Source organism: Polypterus senegalus, chromosome 10, assembly GCF_016835505.1.
Source record: "Polypterus senegalus isolate Bchr_013 chromosome 10, ASM1683550v1, whole genome shotgun sequence".
Lineage (NCBI taxonomy): Eukaryota > Metazoa > Chordata > Cladistia > Polypteriformes > Polypteridae > Polypterus > Polypterus senegalus.
This window is the reverse complement of record NC_053163.1, coordinates 136,508,499-136,525,457: the sequence shown is the minus strand read 5'-3', so window position 1 is coordinate 136,525,457 and position 16,959 is coordinate 136,508,499. Positions and strand designations below refer to the sequence as shown.

The 16,959-nt window shown below is 42.9% G+C and overlaps 1 protein-coding gene across 1 annotated transcript in view; it reads right to left on the bottom strand.

Moving 5' to 3' along the window:
* Positions 1-16,959, bottom strand: part of rgmd (RGM domain family, member D) — an 86,283-nt gene that overhangs the window by 22,352 nt on the left and 46,972 nt on the right. The window contains exon 3 of the mRNA XM_039766808.1: positions 12,117-12,256. Within this exon, the coding sequence (XP_039622742.1) occupies positions 12,117-12,256 (140 nt within the window). The remainder of the gene's footprint in view (positions 1-12,116; positions 12,257-16,959) is intronic.

Below are 16,959 nucleotides of genomic sequence, written 5' to 3'. Positions count from 1 at the left end.
GCGGGGTTGGAGGTGTGACCAGGCACGTACATTTACATGATGACTGTGATTTATAAAGGAAAATTGTGTAGATATATGTGTGTATGCCAAGTTTTATAAACTGGATTATTTTTGGCATACACATTTTCCTGTTTGGCATACGTTTATTTTTACGCTCGATTCCACCCAAAGTTTTATAAACAAGACCACTAAAGGCTGCCAGTTCAATACCCACCTCTGCCGACTTAACCTGCCTGGGCTCCAACTAGAGAATGTCTGCAAACAGCTGTGGCATATCCGGGATAAAGGCTTCAGCCAAATACATGGCAATAATAAAATAAGCACAAGCACAGCTTGACAGCAGAGCAGCTCCAATGATGCCAACAGAGCCAAGGGATTAGTCAATACATTTTTATCTCATGTATCACCTTTCGTGAATAACGTTACCAACTCACAAATCCAGTATCCCCAATTGAAACCCCACACCCAGTTATTGTCTTCATGGGGTCTGCATGTTCTCCCCATGTCTCCTCTCCACATCCCAAAGACCTGCAGGTTCAGTTACTTGGCAATTTAAACAAAGCCCTGTGTCAATGTGGGTGGGTAGAGGCAGTTCCTGACTTGAACCTGATGCTGCCAGGATAAACCCCAGCCCCTCGCACTCCTGAAGTAAATTAAACAACTGGTTTTCTTTATACAGTAAAAGGAAAATGATAATGATAAAGTGCATTGCATGCATGACAGCGCTCTGTTGACCATTCATGAGGTTCATCATCTCAAAAGTTCTTCACAGGTACAAATGACTCCATTTCAAGTCAGTTAATTCTGAGTGAGGATGGGTTAAACGACTTATTCTCACGACATGTGGACAGCAAAAGTTAAAAGTCTTATTTTATACAGCGTCTTTTATTTAGGTCACATCTGGAGGCTAGCATACCTTGCTGAGATACACATCAGCCCAGATGAACGGTCAAGGTCAGGGATGGGGCTTGAATGTGAACCCTTAACATCCTGAGGCACAAGGACGTGCTGTTTCAACCAGCTTGGACCAATCAGTTATACCACCTCTCCCAAACTGCATCATGGGTAATCAAAAACAGTATGTGGACACAGGACTAGTTGGCCACCTCCATGGATGCATAAAGGATAAACAATAAAAGTTCTAGGGCTGAAGCAAGGGAGGTGTGGACTGGAGTAAGTGCCACAGCCAAATAATCACAGAACTGTTGCTGCTGACATTTTTCACGTTGTCGGTGGGCTTTCTAATGGTGACATTTACAAAAGTCTTACGAAACTAACCTAAGATTGTCAAACCACCTTTCAAAATCTTGGGAAAGCTAGCGCCAGTTTCATCAGCATGAGGCACCAATGGATGAAATGCCAGTCCTTTCCCGTACCCCACATGCAGGTGACCAGCTTAGAGGTGGCAATTTACTTAAAACACAAATCTGTTGAATTATGTTAATAATACATTTATTTATATATCACCTTTCACATAAGGAAGGCAAACACACACAGACACAAAGAGAACATGCAAATGCCACACAGAGGGTGAGCGGGCACTAGACCTATAAGGGCACATCGCTAACTTCATTCACTCAAAGAATATGGCGGGTTGCGTGGGCTAAGGCTGGAATCAAGCTGATCAGGAATGGCATGCTATAGTGATGGCAGGAAGATATTTTGAGGAGTTCTGTAGTGCCTTTTTAAGGCCAACTTGCTTACATAATAAAGGCTGACAACCTAGGGTGGTGCCTGAGGAATTACAAAACTTTAAGGGTACAGTGAAAATAATTACAGTATGATGCCAAACTGCGACACAGTTGCTTTCATTGGGTTTGTTGGCAAGCAGCAGCCAAGGTTTCAATAGTTATTTATTAGCTGCTTTTGTAACAACAGAAAATATGAAGGCACACCAATCCATTAGTTAAGCCACTTAAACCAACTGTGGGCAACAGGGGCCAGAGTAGCACTAAATGCCAGCCAGGGACCAACCTTGGATAGTCTGCCAATCCATCACTGGGTACACTCCTTCATGTAACTAGTTAACACAAATGTCTTTGGTATTTGTAAGGAAAATGTGAGTATCACAGGGCACAGGGAGAATGTGTAAATTGCACACAGAAGGTGCCCAGGCCATAATGCAGACGCTGTGAGTTGACAGTACTACATCCACGGTGCCACCCTAAAGTACAAAGAAACAGCAAAATTTTGGAAATGGCCGGACTGGAGGGTTTTGAAAGATGACACCATGAAAACCTGCAAAATGGTAAATTGTGATGCCCAATGCCTGTGAACAGAGGTGGGTTGGCATGACTTTTTTGGCGATCTCAACTCACATTGCCCAATAAATTAGCTCAAGGTGTTTAAGCATCAGGAGTTAATGCAAGTCTTTCTTACATTCTGCCACCAGCACCAGGGGCATGACAGAAGAAGGAAAAACCCCCCCTTCCCCAAAGTGAAAGTGCTCAAAAGTGACACCGTGCTAAGCCCCAAGGTTTATATTTAGCAGTTCCTGTGTGTCACGCTGATGCTTGGGTTGCCACCTTTCAGGAGCTGCTGAGGCACACGGTCGGAAATCTGTAATTACAGGCTGCTGATACAATCGTGAAGCCACCTCAAGGGGAAAGTACAGTTTGGGGTGTGGAGGAAATAATCTGCCCTGAGGCCGAAAAGAATCAGGCATCTGGACGGCTGCGAGCCAGTCAGCCCTCTACTAGCAGGACGGGTACAACTCCGCTATGCCAAGGAAGGTTCATATGAAGACAGTGGTGGGCAGAAGGCAACGGGATAGGGAAGGTGACGGGTGTGCTTGAACTCTGAACACTTTAAATTGAAAAACAATGGGCAGAAAACAGAAACGACTCCTTCCTGAAATGTATTTACCCTCACAAAGAGAGAAAAAGTCTGTAAGCCCGAGATGCTCTGGTGGGTTAGCCTCAGTGGTCCTAGTGGGAGAAAGCACGTTTAGATAATGGAGGAATACATTTTATACTGGACTCTGGACAGACTCATTTACTGGGCAGCACAACACAACCAACATATTGGCACGAGGGCACCACAGCTAAGCATGGTGAATGGCAGTGACAGTCAGTCCTTAAATGAGCCCACTCTGGTAGATGGCTCTGCTGGGACCTGTGGGGACATTCACTCCAAATAATAAAAAACAAGTTAATGCCCAGGCACTGCTTGGAGTCTGCATGTTCTCTATGTGTCTATATGGGACCTTCCCGAGGTACAAAAGTTTTCCTTCCAAATCCAAAACAAACATCTTAAGGCTGATTAAGAGCAGTGGGTGTGTGGCCAATGTGTGCCCACTGATATACTGGCCTCCCATCCAGGGCTTGTTCCTGCCTTGTACATAAAGCTATCAGGACAGGTAGTGGTCTCTAGTGATCCTGAACTGGATCATCAGATTGGCAAATGAATGGACTGAACTACTGTGGAGGTCAAACGTTCATCTACTCTTAATGGCTATCATTCCATTGGCTGGACTTGCTGAACAGAATTTCAGGTTGAGAAAGGCAGGGATAAACCCTGGACAGGACACCAGTTCAAGTCAAACAAACCCTGGACAGGACACTAAATCATCTAGACAAGAAAAAAAAAAACTGTGCATGCAAATGGGAGTTCAAAGCCAGAACAAGTCCAGGGTGGTGTGCCACTGCAAGTCTTAACAAACCCTGGAACGGGACACTGATCCATCGAGGAAGGAATAAACTCATGACAGTAAGGAAGGTGAGAGGCCAGAACAAGTCCTGGATGGGATGCCTGTTCATCAAGTCAGGAGTAAAAACACTGAATGGGTTGCAAGTTCACGTCAAACAAATCCTGGATGGGTATGGCAGGAACAACACTTTGGTAGGATGCCAGTCCATTAATGGGAACATACAATCACAGCTCACTAACACAATGCATGTCTTTAGGATGTGGGAGGCCATCTGGAGCATCCGTAGAAAACCTACATGGACAAGGACAGTATCTGGATTAAGGACTCTGGGGCTGTGAGGCAGCCATGCCATGCACTGTGCCAGCCACATACAGACATGAATGCAGAAAATGAAAAAGAAAAGAAAAAATAAGAAAAGCCAACACATGAAGAGTCCAACTTTGTTGTTTAAGCATTGGCCATTGTATGCATTACCCATCCATCCATCCATCCATCCATCCATCATGATCGAAGTCTTCTCTTTCCATTCCAGGACTGTGCGACTCCATACTGATAGTCAGGTTTTATGCCTTTATTCTCCAAGTTATATACTTTGTGAATACTGAATGGTTAGACATCAGCCTTCCCTGGCAGCAATGAACACAAGATGGACTACACAACAGCTCAAGGCCAACTGTCCTGATGCACAGGAAGATGAAGTGCTACACAGTGATTGCCCAGGCCAGGGTTTGACATGACAGCACTAACCACCATGCCAATCTACACTATACGCATGGTGTTTACATAGGTGCACGGTGGTACGGTTGGTAAAGCTGCCATCTCATCAATCAAGCATGCCCAGTAGTTGCAGGTGTGGGGGTCTCGTGTCAGTTTCACCTCACATATACAGGAGACTCTAAAGAGACCGAGTGTACATTAATATCGAAACGTGGACCAACCCAGTGACAAAATGGTGCCAGGTCCCACCAGGTCTGTGAGGACAGGCTATGGCCCCATGTTGAATTAGCTAATGTCATGTTAAATATTATTATTTTCGGACCATGTACCACATTTCCTGGTCTATTTCTTAATACTGGTTACATCCTGGCCTTGTACCACTGCTGATGGGACAGACCTTTGCCCCAATTAAGCCATCCATTGTTTTTTTTTTTTTGAACCTACTTACCCAGGTCACAATTGTGGCCCAGAACAGCCATTCTCTCTACAATGTGCCAGTTTAAAAAATCAACAGTCACTTTGACTATTGTGAGTATGGGATTACATCAACTTTGCCCGGAATTAAACCATATTGTGCAGGTGGCTAGCTTCTGCAGGCCGAAAATGCCAGAGCAAACATAATTCATGTATAGTGCAGTAAAATTATATGTAATATGAATAAATATGACAGCTGGGTGGCACAGTGGTCAGCGCCTCTGCATCATGGCTATGTTATTTTACAAATAAACGTAAAAATAACACAAAACTGCTTAATCAAATTCAGGGGTGGTTAAAGCGTAAATGGGCACAATCAGGTGCAAGTCAGGATCACCTCAAGAGGGGCAACACATATCCAGTTTTTCCATCCACATTCCCAAAATATGCAAGGTGGTGGAGTTTACTGGAAATCTGAAATTAGCCTTTGTGAGTGGGAGTGTGTGTGTGTGTGTGTGTGTGCTAAAATAGCATATGTGATGGCCTGATGCCTTGCCCCGGGTTGGCTTCCATCCACATTGTGCCTTATTCTGCCATGATAGGCGCTGCCCTGTATGCCTAAATTGGATATTCATGCAGAGAGTAAATATGTTTAGTTGTATACACATGCACATTGTTACCAGTGGGGAGCGCTCTTGAGTCAACCCTGCTTTTAAAATGACCCACAGACACCTCAGATTCCAGTCATAAGGATTTTTATTTATAGACAGATGGTTTCCAGGGTGGTACAGGGCACAGCTTATATAAAGACAGAACAACAAACACCCGCCATCTCAGGGTCTGCTATATCTCCACAATACATGGAGTTTAGCTCCTGGCCTGCCTTTTCTTCCCCTCTCCCATCTCCCCAGTAGTACTGGTTGGTTTCTCTCCTTTTACTCCACTTCCCTGCCCTTGCCAATTTTACCTCATGCCCGTCTTTGAGTTTACCTGGCTGAGTGGAGAAGGCTTGTTTTAAAGCGTAACTCTTGACTACTTCCGGGGTCATGGCTAATTGGTTGACCAATGGTTCCCGGTCATTCCTGACCCTTTGGGAAGTATACCACCGTCTACTTAATGAGCCAGGCACACCTATATTTGGCTGTACCCTGGGAATGGCTTCCTGCTGCTCCCTCGTGACCAGTAGGACTAACGCAGTAGGTGGTCTCCAGTTCTCCTTTGGCTACCTTTCAATTCCCAGGCTGCTCCTTTGCATTCTGTGCAGCCAGTGGTCTCAACAAGCTCCCAGATGGCACAAAATACAAAACAGAACCCTGCAGTGTGCCTCTGTGCCCAGCCGATCTTCACAACACACACATTCACACACAGAATGGACGGACCAGCAGACCCAAATCCTAGGCACGCTCACTTTCCACATTTTGCCGTGTCCGTGTAGGTTTTTTCTCTGGATACTCAGTGTTTTCTTTCACACATCCCAAAATTGCATATGCGTTGTTAACTGTTAAGTCCAAATTGTCCCAACAGAAGTGAGGATGAGCGAGTAAGTGGGCGCACAGCATGACTGGTCAGATTCTTATCTCACCAGTACAGGCCCTGGTGCACTTTGGTGCTGTAATTGGATTAAATGAGTTTGAAAGTGGATGGACTGTAACTTGGTCTTCTTTGTGAGTGTGCATGCGACTGGCATCCTCTCCAGAGCCATTTCCTGCCCTGTGCCCAGTGCTGCTGGGTTTGGCACCAGCACCCCACAACCTTGAATTAGATTAAGCAGGATGGCCGAGTTAATGTTAAATGCACAATGAGCACAACCACCCAGTATCGCTATTATAAACTTAAATGAAAACACAGCCATTACGCTTTCAGCTAGTGATCAACTTGATTAACACGCAGCAACAGAAACCTGTCGCCCATCTCATATCTTTTCACTTATGGGATTCATTTTTGATGCCCACCCCCAATGTTTTCCTCACATATTCTAATGCCATCCTCGGTAACTCTTCTACATTATGTTTGAGAAGCATACATTGGCAGCACAATGGTACGGTGGGTGCGTCCCAGCAATTGTATGACTTGACCCCCCCTCCCCTTCTTTGTGTCATTTACTCTCTTGCACTATCTCTGCCCCCATGGGTTTCAGTCAGCCCTCCATTCAAGTTGTCTCCCACAATCCAAAGCTGCACATTTTCCTTTGACAGAGACTTTCAATTAGCCTGTGAGCAAGTGTGCCCTGCATCTAAGGGTGGGGGCCTCATGTCTGGTAACCATCACTGCCAGTATAGGGTCCAGTTGTCTAGAACTCCAAAATGGAGTAGGTGGGCTCGGGTGTGGATACAGAGACACAGTCAAATAGACCGACACAAATACTTCAATATACTGGACCTTTAATGGCACTTTACTGGCTTGTGTGGCTCCTTGAAGATCCATTGCTTGACAAAGAACAATTGCATTCTGGGAAATGTTCTCTGCCTATTACATTTGGTTCTGTGAGTTTTGGAAAGGACCCTAATATGCGGATAAAACGGAAATCTTTAATGTCTAGTAGGCTACCTAGCAGGATCAAACAGATCAAGAAAACCTGACGTTAGCCTGTGCTTGAAAGTGTTTTTACAATCATGAAGACACTCGCTACTTCTCAAATCTGTTATCAGCTATTCATAGATTTTTATGGAAACCGTTACCAGACCTAAATAAATGAAGGCGCTTTCTGGAACCTTCTTGTGGATGGTTCTTTTGGGAAGCACAATTTTCTCCCCTATGGCAACACTCTGAAGAACCACTTTGGCACCTTGAGTTTTAAGACTGGGCCGCACTTTTGAATGTCCCACCGAGTTGAGAGATTTTATTTATGAAAACTTCATAACTAATCAATGCCAATCAAAAAAACACAACTGGCAGTTTAATTTTCACATGAAAAATATTTTCAGAATACGATTTTACAAACAGCTCCATGATACTCCACACTCGAGTCCCTTGCACCGCTTACACTGCCAGCCTCCTAATCGCCTCTGACCACACCGTACCGCTCACTTCTTCATAACCTTCAAACAATAATGAATATAGCCATGAGCTCCAGGCAGCAGATTGCTCATCAGAAGGATTTAAGCAATTAAAGACTTAAGTTTGAATCCTTCATTTGTGCAAATCTCCCACTCATTCTCATGAACATAAATTTAATGATAATTACCGCAGCCACCAGCTCAATGTGAACTATAATGGAATGAAACGCATGGATGTTACCGACAAATGGCTCTTCATTTGCACCGATTTATTTTAACATTAAAAATAATTAATACAGCTTTAATCTGAATGATTAGAGCACCATCCGCTACGGGGCAACTCCATTGTGTGGTAGGAATCTGTTGGAACACATCTAGGGAAATAAATTGGAGAAGTTAGCAGGAGGGTGGAGATCAGATAATGTCACTCCATAACTTGATGAGCTCTTTCTGCCTCCTTCTGGTGGCGCATAATTGTGTGTTTTCATTTCATAAGCATTAATACTATAATTCACTCTATTTATTAATAAAACAATGACATTTACAGACAGCTACACCCCGCCCCAAATTCTCCATCTTAATGTTCTCGAGTCTACATTTTGGCTGTCAGACTACTTGTACACAATTAAAAACGCTGGTTCTACAACAGCACTGTGCTGGGTCATGTGATTCGCTCTGCGACGGGTTCTTTGCATGTGCCTTTGATTCTGTGAAGTTTGAAAAGGTCCCCCCCTATAAGCAGACAAAATGGAGATGGCAGATCACTGACCGATCCAGGGCATCTCAGTGTAGCCTGTGTGATTGTATGCCACAAGTGACTTTTAAAGATGAGGAACCCACTGATATTTCACCAATCTGTTACCAGCTATTTGTGGTTATTTACAGAACCCGTTATGGATCTAAATTAATAAAGGTTCTTCCTGGGGCCTTCATATGGATGGTTCTTTCAGGAACCAAAAATGGTTCTCCCGTGGCATCACTCTAAAGATCCACTTTGGCACTTTTCTTCTTTTTAGGTGTGTAGGCCTCGCTCCATAGCAGCATAACGTGATCCAGTGGCTGCTCGATACATAAACAGCCTGTGATTATTAAGGGGTAAAGCAGATCACAGCACTTTATAGGTTTATATTTCTAATGCCCTACATTCTTACTGTAGTGCTCTTTTACTATTTATTTATCTTCTGTTACCATTAGAACTCCTCTACTTGCTACTTTAAATAATACAAAGCTTAAGTGATGGACTTTGTAGTCATCTACAGCATTGAGACACATAACTATCACAGTCACCTCATATTGAGACTGAGACCACTGTAATGCTGTTCCTATGATAAAGCGCACACCTACATTAGTGTGTTCTGCCTAGTACAGACCCTGCTTTGACATACTGCAGCACCCAGCCTTCCTGGAAGGGGGTCTCTCTCTTTGACTTCTTTCTGGAAGGTTTTTAGGGAGTTTTTCTTGTCTTCATAGAATGTCTAAGAATGGCGGCTGTCAATTAAAGCCCATTGAGGCACTTGATAGGTGAAGATGGAGGTCTGTATAGAAATACTGTACATTTTTTTGTTTGTTTTTGTATATTTCTATTGTCTATTTTTTGGATGTGAAGCACTTTGAGCCTAATTCTCCTTGTATGAAAATGCTATATAAATAAATGTCCTGACTGTTACTAGGATTTAACGCGCACTCGCTGGCACTAAAATGGATTTTGATGTTATATAACGTCTTGGGAAGACAAGGCATTTTCATTCCTAGTGTGTTTTTCTCTCTATAGACTATACAAAAAATAATCGAGAAGGTTCGGTGGTCATCTTAAATTGCGACACAAGTCCGGTGACGCGGGTGTGCAGGACCTCAATGCGGTGAGGTTTGTGCAAAAGTGCAGTTCGAGTGGTAAATACATTCTTCTATAAAGAGACAGATTTCAGAAACAGCGAGGGGTCCGACTCTTCCAGGACTGAGGCTGCGTGTTGGGCTTTCAGAAGAACAAGCGGGAGGCCACGCGCCAGTAACCCGAGTGAAATGCGCCCGTTTGTCGTTGAGCTGCTGCGATCCTTCTTTTGGGTTATGGATCGCCGCTAAAACCATGATCGGCCATTTGAGGGTGTGTTAATAACAGCTGCTGTACAAACTCAAGCATTGTCAGAAATGTTTATTGTTCTAAGATTTTAATTCAGGTGGGCTCGTTTTTGCTTGTGTATCCGGCACCTGGCTATATCTTACATTCTTGTGCGTTTAAGTTGTATAAAGATACCCGCCAACGTGTGCCCAACTACCCTTCGCTGTAATAGATCACCATTTTATTATTAACCCCGTTACATTCTTAATGATAATGATTCTGTAAAGGCAGTTTGGTGGGCTGAGTGAGAGAGCACCGATTAATTCTGTAAAACGATCTTTGCGTATAAAATGGGTTATTTGACTTTTGAAAGGGTTGTCTCTAATACGTGGTCAAAACAGACATCTTTAATACCTTACAGGATATAACAGATGAAGAAAACCTGAATCCAGCCTGTGTTACTGCATGCAGGGAGACTGTTTTTAAAACTAGAGACTCGTTGGTATTTCACAAATCATTTCATGATATTTATGGAACCTGTTCCAAATCTAAATAAATAAAAGTTCTTGCTGGAACTTTCTTGTAGATTACTCTTTTGGGAACTATACAGCGTCTCACAAAGAATAACTTTGACGCCATAATGTTCTAGATTATTTCGTGATTTGGCGACTTGTCACGGCTCGGCACCAGCGGTTTCAGCCTAGAGAAGTTCCATTCTGCCGCACATCTAACGAAAAAATGTATGCGTGACACGTTCTTCTCACGCTTTAATGAAAACTTCTAACTTCTGTCTCGTTGCAGATCGCCATATGCATATCCTTAGCAAGCGCGTCCGCTGCGCTCAAGTCGCCCCCATAAAACATCTCGAGACTTAACTGGAAATTAGCCACAGAAATCGATAATAACCGGGAAATCTGTGAAGCTAACGAGAACTGAACAGACACTTATTAAAATGCACACAATGGCTTGACTTTAGTGAGCTGTCGGTATCTGTCGAAAACGTGTAAAAACACATCCATCACACCCTTTTAGCCAACCTCCCCGTATAAAAGTCTGGCTAGAATAATAAATGTTAACTTTACTCATTCCATCCGTTTATTTCCTAAACTGTATTAAGCAGTCCAGGATTCAGTGATTATTAAGGGCAGCTGTGGGTGCAAGCATGGAACCGATCCTGGTCGGGGCGCCTGCGCAACTCGTGTTTCAAGAAAAATCGTAAATGTATCCATTTTATTAATTTAAGCATACAGGTTTATACATTGGTATTAACTTCAATTACAATTAACACAACTGCTGTAAATAGGCAAACGCAAAACGTGCACACAGATTTACAGTGGAAAACTTAACAGAAGCCCCAAATTTCTCCATTCAGTATAAATTATCGTGTTTCCCTTAATTACTGACAGGTGTCAAATTTCAAAAAATAAATTATTTTTGTATAATACATATGATAGATGGATAGATAGATGTGTTCAACATGTAATGGTAACATAAAACTGGCGTAGAGGATAACCCTCATGAGAAAGCAGGACCTCGCAGAACAGACCCCAAAACCATGTGAACTCTCCACATTTACCGTCCTACAGTGCACCGATCGAGCCCGACATTTGACGTGCTTTCGCGCTAGCTGCCCACGGATAACGGGAACCGTCTGCACCAGTGCAGCTGCCGCGATGGTCATTCCGGAGAGAAGCATCGATCTACGGATTGAATCCCTAAATGCAACCTTAAAGAATAGCGTATCTGCATCATAAAAGAACAAATCATACTGTCCAGTTCTTCTTTTTGTCGACTTCATAAAGTTGCCCGGGTAATTCTACATGAAAAACGTCTTAGCCCCAGGAAGCGCTCACCCGCGGCGAAAGAAAAAAAAAAAAGACAAAAAGCAGAGTATGTCGAAAGAAAGAAAGTAATTTCAATACATGCGAATGGATGTGGGGACTGCAAACAAAAACGCCTCCCACACTTGAGTGTGCAGCACCGTTACTCAGAAGTGAAAACAAAGTTTTCGATGGACTTCCCAGCACCAGATCGCGAGGAGTCTCCGCCATCCCCAGATTCCTCGAGGCTTTCCCCACGCTCTAAAAGTTTCAACCAACTCATTTTTGATCGCACATCAAGTGGGCTGCAATTGCAGGACCTCGATAACGCGATTTAGGGCTTGAGTTTTTCGCGTCCGCCCCTAGCGCCCCTCACTCGAGCCCCATTTCAAAATAGCAGAAATAAATAAAATCGGCGTGCAGAAACAGAAAAATATTCGGAAATGCGAAGCTTGACTACATACCTGATCTTGGCCACAAGGAGACGAGGAGCATGATGAAAGCGAAAGACGTCCAAAGCTGCTGCTTAGCCAGGGGTTGAAATCCTCCTTTCCCCATGCCAATCCATCCAGTTGGAATGGAGATCTGGGAGTGCTCCGGGACTCTGTGGTTGAAGCAAATTAAATAAGAATTTACATCCCTGCGAGAACTGTCATTCAAACTTGCTCATGAACGCAACTTAACAGTTCGGGGGGCGGGGACAGGATTTTTGACTGACAGTCACCACCTCCAAGCAGCGCGTGATTAGTGCCTGCGAACTTTAAAAACCTTTTTCGAGCAATAAGAACGTACACCAATCAAAAGAGAGGGAGGGGCCAGTATTAGTCATAGGGTGCGTTGCGCCGTGATTAAAAAAAAAAGTTCGGGTAATGGTATAGATCTTAAAGTGAAAGCCAGGCTTTGACAAGCAAACTTTCAAATCGAAACATTCTCACTTTCCCAAGTTTCACATACTAAACTGGCAGCGCACATTACACCCTAGTGATTGTAATAGCACTTTATAATTTCTCAATATCTAAATGGCACAAACATTCCCAAGATTACTGCTACATTATTTTCATTACCCCCAACTCTAAAAATAACATTTTTATTTTAAAAGCTGCTTTGTTATGTCAACAGCTAGCAACAGTCCATTGATTTATTGTACTGACTGCCTCTTCCATGTAATAATAACATAAAGCTGGACTATACTCTGGTAGTAAATGGCACAAATTAAGACCCGAAGAGAAGAAACTGCAGATCGCAATCGGGCGCACGCAGATTTAAAGAACATGGCGTTGACCCGTGCAAAACCTCAGGCAAATACTAGGAGAGTATTAAGTATTTAGAGAGACAAAAAAACAGAAGTGGGGGCCAAGAAGTGTGGCAGCAGAAGCGTTAACCATTACATATTAATAGCCCTAGCGGCTGTATACTCAAAAAAGGTTTCTTCTTCTTCTTCTTTGATACAACATTTCATGAGCTTTTGTAAAAAGCTAAATTTTCCCTTTGGGACAAACAGAGTAGTGTGGCGTTATGTGTACTTCTGTGTCTGCCAGTTCTTTTCTTTGGGTTCTTCTGTTTTCCCCCTTACATTTCTAAAATGTGTGCATTAAGGTAAACAGTAGCTTTAAATTAGCCTGACAAGAGTGACTGTGGAGATGTGTGTGAGTGATAGTACCTAGTGATGGACTGGCCCTTGATGGTCTGGCGATAGTCTTTGACCATCCACATATTTGAAGAGGAAAAGAGAGATTATTAAAATTAGATTATCAAAGGTTGGTTTCCTGCTCTAAATCTGTTGTTTCCAAGATAGGATCTGACTACCCATGACCTTGTAATCAGTTTTATAAATTGTATGTATACATATACATCTTTATATACTGTATGTATATATATATATATATATATATATATATATATATATATATATATGGAGAGAGAGAGGAGTTGGGACACAGCTTCTTGCCGCACCCACCACACGACAAGCCACCCGGATTGGGACCCAAGTGCAGACGTGCAATGGGTGACCCCTCTGCACCCCACTGGAACAGTGTCAGGTTTTTTTTTACAATGACTGGAGTGTCAATCCTGCCACCAGCCCCAATGTTTTCCCTGCAAATTGAAGGTCCTGTTTACAGGGCTGGATGCAGGCTAACGTCATACCCAGGATGAAGCAGTAGGCATATATAAATATATAACATCATATACAGTATATAATGTGTAACCACTAGGGGGTTCACAGAGCCCTATACTCCAGGCACAACTGCACCAACTCAGTCTGGGGTTCAAGTAAACTATTTTTATTTATCAAAATACCGTCTTACAGACTTTTTCCTTTACATAATTCTTCATCCACTCCTTCCAGGCAAGCTTTGTCCACCTCCTTCCAACTCTGTCTCCCAGAATGAGGTGCAACGGTTCCTTATATGCTGGACCCCAGAGTACTACCAGCTCCACATCCAGTAAGCACTCCAGGTGTAGCCAAACCACCATTAAACAGGGGCGTCTTTGCCATCTGTTGCCTCTGGACGCACTCAGAGACCCCAAACTCCAGCTCTGTGGGTGCCCAAACTGGACCAATGCCAGAGGAGCACTGCCACCTGTCATACTGGGAGAGGAGCTGTTCTTGCCAGGTAGTTTCTCTAGTCTATCCATTATATCTTCTCTCCATCTGGGAGATGTAATTTGATCCATCCAGGCTGTGGTGTGCATCTATCCACTCCATCCTTACATAGTGGCCCCCTGGAGGTGTGTGTGAGTGAGTGTACCCTGTGATGGACTGGCCCTTAATGTTACAGTGATAGCCTCTTGGGTAAGGTGCCACATTTCATACAAGTTGGGATGCCAGTTCATCCATGATGTCTGTCATAATTTACATATATGTAATGTTTTGTATGTACTGTACAATTCAATACAATACAATTTATACAAGAAGTGCCACAATTGGCTTTAACAGGCCCTGCCTCTTGGCAGCCCCCCAGCCTTGACTCTCTAAGAAGGCAAGGAAAAACTCAAAAAAAAAAACCTTTGTAGGGAAAAAATTGAAGAAACCTTAGGAGAGGCAGTTTAAAGAGAGACCCCTTTCCAGGTAGGTTGGGCGTGCAGTGGGTGTCAAAAGAAGGGGGTCAATACAATGCAATACACAGAAGAGGACACAAGTAATCCTCAATAATAGTGCAATATTAACATTACAAGTACAGAGCAAAAGTCAACAGGAGATGATATCACATAATATGATTTGGATTTGTTTAGAGTCCTGGAAACCTCAGCCATCAAGCTGCCTCCCCCAATTGGCCATTCCATAGCTGAGTCAGTGCTGGGCCAGCCAATCCGGTGACAGGACCCCTCTGACCCCACGATTGTATATATGCATGATATTTATGTATGTGTATACAGTATATGCATGTAAAAGTATTAATAGCACTATTATAAATCCAGCTTGGCAGCATCTGATGCTTTTGATACATATTATTTAGAAAACTGCCTCCACTAACATGAAAAAATCCGATTATCACTCTAAACTAATACTTATTTTCTTTATTTTGTGTGTGTGTGTTCACCCTGTGAAGGTATGGCACCTTCTCCAGGGTTTTGTCCTGCCTTGTGCCCTGTGCTTTTTGAGATAGTCTCATCTTTTCAGTGACCCTGTTCAGGATGAAGTGGTTTTAGAAAATGGATGGATGGGTGTTCTCTGCTCCTACCTAGGTATTCAGTACAGGCCAATTCCCTTTCTTTGTTTGGAATGTGCAGATCCCAGAAAAACACAGACAGGGAAGGATATGGAAACTCCACAGGGACAGTGATGGCAACCATTGAGGTGTCAGGCCGCAGCACCAATAACTGTGTCGCCATGCCACCTCAGCTCTATTTGTTAATACTATTATTAGAAGAAAAAGAAGAAGAAAGCATAGATTGCAGTTCATTGGCATCTCCACAATGGCCTAGTGAGTACAATACAAGTGTGCATCTTCAAAGGCTAATGCTAATCTAATCCAAGCAAAGACCGGGATATCAATAATCTCTGTTTAGTCAATACTGAAAGATACCTAAACTGCACATCTTTGAACATCAGTGAAGAAAACTGAAATACCTGAAGGAAAAATCATGTAGATGTGGAGAGAAAGTGCTGATGCCACATTTACAACCAGCAGGTGTGGGATTTGAACCCAAGACTCTGGATCTGTATGGAAGTTCCAAATCCCAGTAATAACTGGGAGAGTCCATGAAGATGTGGTATGGAAACGTGGTGAGGGGGAATATCAGGTGAGGTGATTTGTGCTCTCTATTAAAGGGCATGCTGTTCTGTATTTTAATGTGTTCTTGCTTATCGTGGTGTTGGGCTGTGATGGCATATTGTGTGTTGGTCAGAATTTCACTATGCTGTGTACATGAGACAATGCTGCTGTAGGTTAGTAAGTTAGGCAGTCTTAGGTAAAGTCTGCTAATCCTTCAGCCACAGCTAATAATAATGTCAGTAAAATGGCTTCTCACTTCTTACTGTTATATCATATATAATAAAACCAACAGTATGCCCTCCATGAAAGTAATTATAAATTCCAATAATGCTCTCTATTACACCACTCCACCTGCAATTTTACTTATTTATTGTATTACATGCTTGCTGATTACCCATATTAAGTTGTAAGCTCTGCTGATCCTGATTTTTTAAGTCAACAATACATTTGCTTATGTTCACCAAGCATTATTAGCACATCTGTTAGTTGTAAAGATACAGTGCTAGAAGAACATAAGCATGGAAGAGGGACTTGGATATGGACTCCTACTTGTCGTCATATAGCTACTGCTTCAGTCGTCTTGGGCCATCTTGTACATTACTCCTGCCATTGGTAATAAAGCAGCTTTACTGTCCACCACCTCTGCCCACTGGATTGCTGACAGCTCTGAATTAACTCTTCATGGGTGGCTCGTGAACTTCCTACACTTAGACAATACCGACAAGGCTATCGGAATGTACATACATTTACTCAGAACAAAATGGTAACCATACAGGAGTAATGAAGTACTGTAATCAACCAATATAAATGTGACTAGAGGAAAAAAGCATTATGAAAAGCATCAATAAATAACCAGTATCATCAACACATAGACACTGTAAACAGAACCCGTCACAGACAGGCAGACATGTTGTTTTTCCACCACCACACGTTTAATTACAATATACAGTGGTGTGAAAAGCTATTTGCCCCCTTCCTGATTTCTTATTCTTTTGCATGTTTGTCATACAAAATGTTTCTGATCATCAAACACATTTAACCTTTAGTCAAATATAACACAAGTAAACACAAAATGCAGTTTTTAAATGAT